At 55.3% G+C, this 9,256-nt stretch overlaps 1 protein-coding gene and 2 long non-coding RNA genes across 11 annotated transcripts in view; 2 read left to right on the top strand and 1 right to left on the bottom strand.

The window, feature by feature from the left end:
* LOC144584171 (uncharacterized) overlaps positions 1-9,256 on the bottom strand; it is a 294,410-nt gene that overhangs the window by 159,758 nt on the left and 125,396 nt on the right. The window lies entirely within an intron of this gene.
* C8H2orf42 (chromosome 8 C2orf42 homolog) lies at positions 125-8,893 on the top strand. Of its 9 annotated transcripts, none has more exons than XM_078379706.1 (11): positions 125-272; positions 1,797-2,204; positions 2,689-2,857; positions 3,055-3,878; positions 4,704-4,814; positions 5,494-5,595; positions 6,111-6,215; positions 6,727-6,834; positions 7,507-7,607; positions 7,943-8,105; positions 8,266-8,893. In XM_078379706.1, the coding sequence occupies exons 2-11, from the start codon at positions 2,048-2,050 to the stop codon at positions 8,472-8,474; spliced, it is 2,049 nt and encodes a 682-aa protein (XP_078235832.1). In that variant the 5' UTR covers positions 125-272; positions 1,797-2,047; the 3' UTR covers positions 8,475-8,893. The 9 variants fall into 9 exon arrangements, with proteins under 9 accessions (XP_078235832.1, XP_078235830.1, XP_078235833.1 ...); XM_078379704.1 differs by having other exon boundaries at positions 168-272; positions 903-2,204; XM_078379705.1 differs by lacking the exon at positions 125-272 and adding an exon at positions 762-1,287.
* LOC144584170 (uncharacterized) lies at positions 3,885-4,546 on the top strand. Its single transcript, XR_013538263.1, has 2 exons — positions 3,885-4,337; positions 4,370-4,546. It is a non-coding gene; the product is annotated as an uncharacterized LOC144584170 (long non-coding RNA).

The raw sequence follows: 9,256 nt of genomic DNA, 5'->3' as shown, positions 1-9,256 counted from the left end.
CACAACGGGAGGGGCCCCCCTCTCTTAGGAGTGACCCGCAGTGGCGGCGCCCCCTCCCCTCCCGGCCCCAGCCCCGCTAACCCCCCTCCCCTTCCCCCTCCCGGGGACTACGTTTCCCGTCGTCCTTCGCCGCCCGCCGCGTGACCGCTCGAGGCCAATCGGGGTCGCCGTTACAGGCGGCGGTGGCGGCGGGGGGCAGGCGTTTGTAAGGAGCCACCGCGGAGGCCGCTCGCCGACGCCGGTCCGGCCGGGTCCCTCCCGAGGCCGCCCAGGTAAGGGCGACGCCGGGAGGGCTGGCTGGGGCCGCCGCGCGGGGAGGGGAGGGGACGGGAGGGGAGGAGGGTCGTCGTCGTCGTCCGCCCCCCACACACACACCGCCACCCCGGCCGCCGAGGGAGGCCCTCCTCCGCGGGGGAAGGGAGAGCCGCAGGAAGTGACGTCAGGGGGGCGGTGCTGGAGACCTCCCCTCTCCTGGGCCTGAGCCGGGTCGCCCCCCCTCGCGGGGTCGCCGTGGCAACGGGGAGACGGGGGTGGGGTGGGGGCTGGGTCGTGACGTCACGCCGCCCTGCTCCGGGGAGCAGTCGCCCCCCCTCCCCCCAAATGCAGACCCCTTCAGAGAGAGACGGGGGGGGGAAGGTCCGCCGTGCCCCTGAGCATACGCAGAGCGCCTGCCTCCTCTCGTGCCCGGTGGGGATGATGGTGAGGGGGGGCGCGCTTTTCCTTCTGTCCCAACGGCGGCCGGGCAAAAGGGTGGCCTTGGGGTTGCGGGGGGGGACAGGCAGGCGGGCGCGATCCTGACAGGAGGCGCTTTGGAATAAACCCCGACCGGGCCTCCCCGGTTTTGCCTGTCATTTATTTCAAATGTTTCTGTTCCGCCTTTCTCCCCCCCCTCCAAAAAAAAGGGGCCCAAGGCGGCTGACCTCGTGGAAACCGTCTTGAAGAGCTGAAAAGAGGAAGCGGACAAATACCGATATCAATCTGTATCTATCTAAAGAATCGAGCAAGTACATCGTATTCGAATGGTAACTCAGATCAGTCTCAAAGCACCTTTGGAGCAAGGGCCCCGTTCCCTTCTGTGCCCCCCCATCTCTTCTGTGAGGAAAGCCCTTTTCTGCCGGGGGGGGGCCCAAAGGAGGCTCCTCTCGGGGCAGCGAAACAGAAGCCGGTGGTCGTCGGTCCAAACAGCCGCCCCCGCCACCGCCTGTCACAGGTGTCCTTGAGCCGGGCTGAGTGGCAGCCTTCAGCGTTCGTGTTTGTCTCCTTTCCTTTCCTTTGGGGTCTTGCCTGGTCAGCAAAGCCTCAAAGACGGGGGTCAGAGAAGGCCCGCCTTGTAGCGCTGGTTCTGCCTGCGTTTTGCAGTCAGACGTGACTCGGGGCAAAATGCTAAAATAGTTACCTTGTTTTGACGAGGATCAAATTCAAAAGCAAGTTTGGGATTCTCTTAGGTCAGTTGCTGGGCGGACCAAAAAAGACCCTTTGGCTACTCTCAGCATTGGCCTCGACAGAAGCGGAGCAATTTTTATACCACCGCTGTTGGCGGAAAGGAAGGAAGAAGCAGGGGGGAAAAATCTACTGCTTTTCATGCTTCTAGGACCAGCCGATCCCTCTGGATCCCACCGTTTCTTATGTGCAGGAGTTGGTATCCATTATGAACTCTGTGATGTGTCACAGGAGAGTTTCTGTGTCAGAGGTGGCTCCGTTGTGATGCTCCAGCCAAATGACCAGTTGATGTCCCACTGGACATCCGGAAAGGCAGAGGCGAGAAACCTATGCTTCTACATCTTTCATTTATTTAGGTATCCCAGGAAGGAGAGTTAACGTAAAAGAAAAAGGCGCTGGGACACAACACAGCGGCATCGTTCTTTGGAGTCCGACGGGTCGTGCGAAGGCTCCCAGGACCCTCGAGTTGGAAGGAGGCCACCAAAGTGTGCTTCTAGCAAGAAGGCCACCGAGTCCACTCTCCTGCTCAGCACAGGAAGCCTCGTGGCAGGATATCAGATCCGACTGATGGCTGTCTCAGTTCCACTGGATTGACATCCTGACTCTCATGGAATTGGGAAGCCGAGGATTGTCGTCGCCTGGACTCCCAGAGTTTAGAGCCGGTCAGTTTCGTCCCCTTTGCAGTCGTCACCAGAATGCGGTTTCTCATTCCTCACTTGCCACATGGCTAACTGAGGCTTTGGTTGCCACCCTGCAAATACAAGGTTAGTTTCTTCTCCGCGTCCCAACAAACCCTCCTAGCTGGGTTTTTTTTTAGCTTGTTAATGATATATCGAGTGCAGTTTGACAGAGATGAAATACAGTAGTTATTATTTTTTAATCCTGTCCCCCAGCCAGGAAGTTTCATCCACCTCCCTAACCCCCAAATGCAAATGAGCAGCAGCAGATAAGCAGAGCAGAGAACCCTTTCCCCCCCCCCCCACATCCCCCATGCTACCATTCCCCCTGCCCTTTGCTCTGTCTGCCGTTGGATGGGAACCGAACCGGAAAGCCTACGGGGCGGCTTCTTGTGCCGGGTTGGGGCACCTTCAAGCAGTAGCGGGCAGGCGGGAGGTTGACTATGTTTCTTCATCGTGCAGCCCTGACTGCCATTGCTCCCCACACCTCTCCAACTATTTTTGGCTGGGGGGGGGAGAGGGAAGAAAATACATATTCCCCATGTCTCTGGCCTTTGGCGTAACCTTTCAGTCTTCACCCCTGGAAAGCGAAAGAGAGGTTCCGCTTGGCACGAAGGTAGAAGTGGTGCTCTTCCACGACACGAGCTTTGTTTGCCGCCATGTGGCGCTGTTGGTTCCTGTTCCTTCATTTGTGGTCCACAGAGAGAGTCTTTCAAGGTGTCCTTTGAAACACAAAGGAGGTAATTATAATTGAGAGGAGTGGGTTCCCTCTTTCAGGGGGAGGATCAAGGGAGGTGGAGACAGGATGAAGACCTGCAGGGCCAGACCCAGAAAGGACCTGGGGGGAGAGAGGGGGGGAAAGGCATCCCAGGGCTTCATGTAAGTCACCTTTTTGTGCCTCTTTTTGCCCCCCCCCCCCAGATTCCATAAACTAAAGGATGGAATTCAACTCCCTGAGGAGCAAAGTCCCGGCTTTCTTATCGGACTTAGGTAAAGCCACCCTGCGAGGGATCCGGAAGTGCCCCCGCTGTGGCACCTACAACGGCACCCGGGGGTTGAGCTGCAAGAACAAGACCTGCGGCACCGTCTTCCGCTACGGCGCCCGCAAGCAGGCCGGCGTGGATGCGGTCAAGATTGTCACAGGTTCGGACGTGCAGGTCTACTCGGTGCGGCAGAGGGATCGGGGCCCTGACCACCGATGCTTTGTGGAGCTGGGGGTTTCGGAGACCACCCTCCAGACGGTCGACGGGACCATCCTTACCCAGCTCAGCTCCGGACGCTGCCACGTCCCCTCGTGTCTGAAGGCCGCCTCGCAGGGGGTGGCCGAAAACCAGTGCCAGCACATCAAGCTGGCAGGGAACTGCCAGACGGAGGCCACGCCGCTGACCCTGAAGAGCTCGGTCCTGAACGCCATGCAGGCCTCTCCGGATGCCAAGCAGACCCTCTGGCAGCTGGCCACCGAGCCCACGGGGCCCCTGGTCCAAAGGGTCACCAAGAACATTCTGGTGGTCAAATGCAAAGCGAGCCCGAAGCACAGCCTGGGCTACCTGCACACGTCGTTCACTCACAAGGCAGGTCCCAAGAACGTGGCGGAGCGCCGCTTCTTCTGCTCCTGCCAGGCCTGGAGGCCCAGCAAGGCCGGCCCTCCCAAGGACGAGGCGGGCCAGAAATGCATCCACTTCTTTGCCTGCGTCTGTGCCTTCGCCAGCGACGATGCTCTGGCCCAGGAGTTTGCAGATTTCCTCAGCTGCGATTCCAGCGGTGGGTAAGGGCAAGGAATGGGGCGAGGGCAGGGCAGCAGGATGTGCCCCCTGCGAGCCCAGAGGAGACTCAGGGGAGGATCGGGGGGTGGGGGTGGAGGCCGGAGGGAGGCTTGGCCTGCACCTTCACCAAGGCTGAGCGGCCACCTCTCCTCATCCAGAGGTGGGGGACGGGCCTGCTTTTCAGGATGCCCCCTTTTTGAAAGAGGTGTCTGGTCCTGAATCTCTTTTCATGACAAAGAACCATATGGAAAAGGGGGAGCCGAGGCCCCAAAATCTCCCATGAGTGCAATGTTTTGGAATTCTGTGCAGTTGCTGAAAAAGGGCTTCTGATTCTGCAGGGGGACTTGTAAATCAGCACATGCAACTACATGCACACCAGTGTTCTCTTTTATCTGGGAATGCTTGTCCTTCGATTTGTTGACGTGTACATGGCCGGTCTACCCTGGTCTTGACAGTGGTCACCCTTGTGAGGAGTGACCTTAAGGCAAGGCTGGAATTGGAAAACCCAGCCTGAAGGGGGTGAAGGGGCTCCTGAGAGCTCAGCCGGCTTTGTATCGGTGGGGAAATGGAGTGTGTCCTTTCCCCTTATATCTCTGCAAGTAAAAATGGCAGAGGCTTCCTTTTCTAAAGAGATGTGGAGGTGGGAGGAGAGAGAACAGAAAGAAAAAGACAGACTCAGCAAAGACCCAGGAGATCCAGAGTGCCTCGGCCTTGAAGTCCCTGTAGGCATTACATGGGTTGTGAGAAATACGGGTAACTCAAAAGAATGGGGCCTTCTGCTTTTTTTTTTTTTTTTTTTTTTTTTTAACTCCTGCAACCCCAGGTCTGAAGCCTGCGATAGGAGCACAGCTTGTCTGCCAGCCTGAATCTGCCCCGCCCTCTGGAGATGCTGTTGCATCGAAAGCCAAGAGGAGGAAAAGAGAAGGCAGCTCAGGTCAGAGGCCTAGATCTGGATTTCCCCTTCTCGGGGTGGTCGGTGAGGGAATGGGGAGCTTTGTTGACATGCATATCTGTAGAAAGCAGGCGGCCTTGATCCCAACCGGGTGACCATTGGCTTAGGGACGAGGATTGTCTGCTATTATACATAGCATGGTCTCTGTCTCTCTCTCTAGTGGCCAGTTCTGGTAACTTCATTGTTAGAAATATATATTTCTAGGCATTTTTCTTTTAATATTTTTAATATTTTCAGGCCATGGATAAGTGAATTAGTGGATACTGAATCTGTGGGTTTGAGGGTTCTGCTGTATAAAGATGAGGCCTCTTTTTGCAGGGTTGAATGTCCTGCAAGCAACAGTGTGCCCGCTAACTTTGAGCTCCCCTTGGCAGGGCACTGCTTCTCCCTTGTGCGACTTTGCCCCTGCATGTGTGTGTGCGTGCGAGACTCACACACACATACCCTGCACAGGGTTCTGTCACAACTGGAACCTAACATGATTGCTGCATGGAGGAGGAAGACAGCTGCGCTCAGAGAGACAGAGGAGTGTGCCCAGCTTAGAGGGAACCTTGCCTGCAAAGGTTCTTAAAGGGTTTCTGGTACCCTTTTCACCACCAGAAAGAAGCCTCTGGTCAAAAACATATCACTCGCTCTAAAGCTGTTGAAATTTCAATTTCAGGGGCACAAGGAAACGGCCCTCTCTTGTCCCAAGAGGTGGCAAACAGCAGCCTGCGGAAGAGTGGGCAGAAAAAAAGCCCAATGGTTTCGCTCAAAAGGCAAGGTGGGTTCTGTTCCTTGCGCGCGCGCCCTCCGTACCTCTTGAGAGGACGGTTCAGAGCACAGAGCTGCTGTGTATGACCTTGCAGTGTTAATGCCCCCCCCCCATAGACCATTCGACTCCAACCAGGAGTACAGGTGGATTTAGCCATATGTATGTACATCCTCTCCCCCCCCCCCCCTTGGGAGAAATTTTAACTTGAAAGGTTAATCGTCCTTCAATAAAGAGCAATCAAAGCGTACCCTTCACTCCGAGTCAAGGTGGCCTCCAGAGGGAATGCTGTTGCCTTTGCTTCCCTTGAGGAAATGCTGCATCCCCTTGCATGAGTCTCCCCTGCCCACAAACACACACACACATGGACTCGCTCCCTCCTGGTCTGATCTGCCTCACAGGGATGTTTGGAAGAAAGGTCAGAGAGGAGGAGAGCGATGAGCCATTCTGTCGGGCCCCTGGAAGTAAAGGCAGGGCAGCGGGTGTCACAGAGAAGCCGGTGGCCAATGGCCTTTCCTGTCTCTTAGCGTGCAGCCAGCTGCTGGACGAGTCCCACGTGACGTTGTCCTTCCAGGAGTGGCTGGCCAGTGTCACGGAGCGCATCCACCAAGCCATGCACTACCAGTTTGATGGTAAGCCTTCCTCGCCCATCCCTGCCAGCCTCGTCTTTGGGCCTTGAATGGGCTGAGCCCACGAAAGGATTGCAGGGTAAAAGCACCACGTGTTGGTTTGTCCTGTGGCTTTGTGTACACAGGGATAGTCTCTCGCCTCGGGGTGGAAAGTAGACGTGGTGTGGGGTTGCCCCACGTGTCTGGGTGTGGGAGATAAAAGAAATCTATGCAACAGCAAAGCTAATTGGGACTCCCTCCTACGCAGTTTGATTTACCCAGACCTTCGGAGGTTGAACGGAACTGGGCGGGAGGCTCTTCCCCCCCCCTTGCTCTTTTCTCCATTTTGATCTCCAGCAAACAGAACGTTGAGGTTGACTTCGGGATGTTTGTTTGTCGTGTCTGCTAAGCGATGGTCCGCTTAGTAGTTTTACGTGGAACTGTTGGGAAATACATACTTGGCTTATGGCTCTACCAGTCGCTTTCTTTTTCTTTATTTCGGGGGGGTTTATGTGTGTGTTTGCTTTTCACTCAGGGAAGCCAGAACCGTTGGTGTTCCACATTCCCCAGTCTTTCTTTGAGGCTCTTCAGCAGAGAATTTCCATTGGGAGCGTCAAGAAACGCCTCCCCAATTCAACCACAGGTAACTGACCAGGGCAGGCATCTTTCGTACGGGAAGCCCCCAGTGAGAGCAGCTCATTGGCGCAGAGGGACAACAGCAGTGATGATGTCCAGGCATTGTTTCCTTACGAGTCATAAGGATGGGGGGAAGGAAGGCTCTCTCGGGAAGAAAGCTGCTTCCTGAGGGAAGAACTGGCATGGGGTGGGCAGAGTGCCGTCTATGGGCCCCCCGTGAGCCCCCTCTCCCAGCCCCATCAGTCTCCTCTGGGTGCCTGGAAACCCCCCAACGCATATCCTGAAAAGGATGTTGGCTAAAAAGTGGAAGATGGTGTCTCAGAAGCTTTTTGGAGACGTCCTGGGCCATTTGGGGACTTCCTGGGGCTGCTTCAAACCCAAGGGAGCTTTTTCCCCCCAAAACTGGACGGGCCCAGAAAGGAAAATGGGAAAACCATAGGTGGGTGTGGCCCTTTGGGGGCCAGGGAAAGGCTGGTGCAACCGCTGACCCCCAGAAATGGCTTGCCTTTGAACTAGCCGCTGCCGCTGGAAGAATCTTCTCCCCAATCTCTAGAACTGCTCCCTGGAGAGTGAAAAATGCTTCTTTTCCTGTGAATTGCTCACGAGCAAAGGACAGATAGGAGCCTGCCCCCCCCCCCCCCCGAGCATCAGCTCTCTAACAGGCTTGTGTCTTTCTAAGCTTTCGTCCGGAAAGATGCCTTACCCTTGGGGACCTTTTCCAAATACACCTGGCACATCACCAACATCTTGCAGGTCAAACAGATCTTCGACACCCTGGAGGTGAGATGGATTTGTACCCTGGCCTTGAGAAATATGGATGGGTTGAAGGGCGCTGACTGGGGGGGGGGGGGACGAAAGGGAAGGTGCCGGCCTGGCTCTGCCACTTTGCCTCCAGGGGGGTGCAGGTGCCTGCCGGACGGGTTCATCAGGAGGGGCCCCAGCTTCGAATGCCCCTTCCTGCCTTTAGAGGGTGAGTGTAAAGGTTCTAGTCCTCTACGGGCAGGAGCTAAATATCCTCTTATAGCAGAGTGATTACCAGGCCCTGAGAGCAGAGCAGAGAGACGCCCCTGGAGGGCCCTCTGTTCTCACCCTCTCCGTCTGGTTTCTCTTTCCAGATGCCTCTGGAAGTAACACGCAGCTTTATCCAGAACCGAGACGGCACCTACGAACCTTTTAAGTGTCCCAAGGTGGAAGTGGAGAGCATCCCGGAGACCTACGGGCGCCTGGAGAAGCAGCCGGTGCTTCGACCTCTGGAACTCAAAACCTTCCTGAAAGTTGGTACGTTGACAGTGCGATACGTTTGCAGCCCGGAGCGCTTTCTCTTTATTCCCCAGCCGTAACAAGAGGCTTTGTTTTTCGTTTGGCTGTCTGATGTTGGAGGAGAGGCTCCGAGGTGATGGCTCTTCTCTTCCGGGTTTCCCTCTCTCTCTCTCATCAGGTAACATGTCCCCGGATCAGAAGGAACCCACACCGTTCATCATTGAGTGGATCCCAGACATCCTGCCCCAGTCCAAAATTGGCGAGCTGCGGATCAAGTTTGAGTACGGCCACTACGGCAATGGTCACGCCACCGAGTACCAAGAGCAGCGCCCGACTCTTGAGCAGACGCTGGAGCTGATGCCGCTCACGACCATCACCTTCCCCTGAACTGCCAGCGCGTTTCTTTCACTGCATAGTTTGCACAGACCTGCCGTCACTGCCACGGCCTCGGTTTGGGGAGATCGCCGGGAGCCGGAGCCCAGCGTGGGTGGCTTGGTGGTAGATGGCCCCCCGATTTGCCGCAGCAGCAGCAACAACGTCCGTGGCTCCCACTTCCTTCCTTTTCTCTTGCGTATTTCATGGCTGCTCAGTTCGACAATAATTCTGGTATTTCTCCTTTCTACCCTGTGACTATCCTGTGTCTTTTCTTTGTTGCTGACACCACGGTGCACAAAGTTGACGGGTGAACTGTAATCCCCAGATGGGAGTCTGACAGAAGGGCCAGGTGTTAGGTTGCTTTAAGTGATACTATGCCTTTACCGGCCTACTTTATATTATATTTTTAAAATAAATTAAATTGAACCCGTTCCAGTGTTTGAAGGCCAGTTTCTTGCTAAAAAGCCAGTGAAGTTGGGTTCTTTCAGTGTCCCACGATCCTTGCATCCTTGCTCCGGCTTGTTGGTTGAATATGCTTTAAAAATAAGGGATCTTTATAAATTAACTTTTTTTGAGATAGATATATATTTATATATATTTATGGATTAGCTTTTAGATTATCTTCCTTCTTTGCTTCTTATCTCAGTGCAGTCCTTGGTAGTGCTTGAAGAAGGAAATGCCACTGCCCAGTCTCTGCTTACAAAGAGGACTGGCACAAAATGCTAGTATAGATTGGTTTGAAGGAGATGAGGGCACGTTGAGCTAAATCATACGGAAAGAACAGCACTTGACCA

Source organism: Pogona vitticeps, chromosome 8 (genome assembly GCF_051106095.1).
Source record: "Pogona vitticeps strain Pit_001003342236 chromosome 8, PviZW2.1, whole genome shotgun sequence".
Classification (NCBI taxonomy): Eukaryota; Metazoa; Chordata; class Lepidosauria; order Squamata; family Agamidae; genus Pogona; species Pogona vitticeps.
The sequence above is the reverse complement of the archived record's forward strand: the minus strand, read 5'-3'. Positions and strand labels throughout refer to the sequence as shown.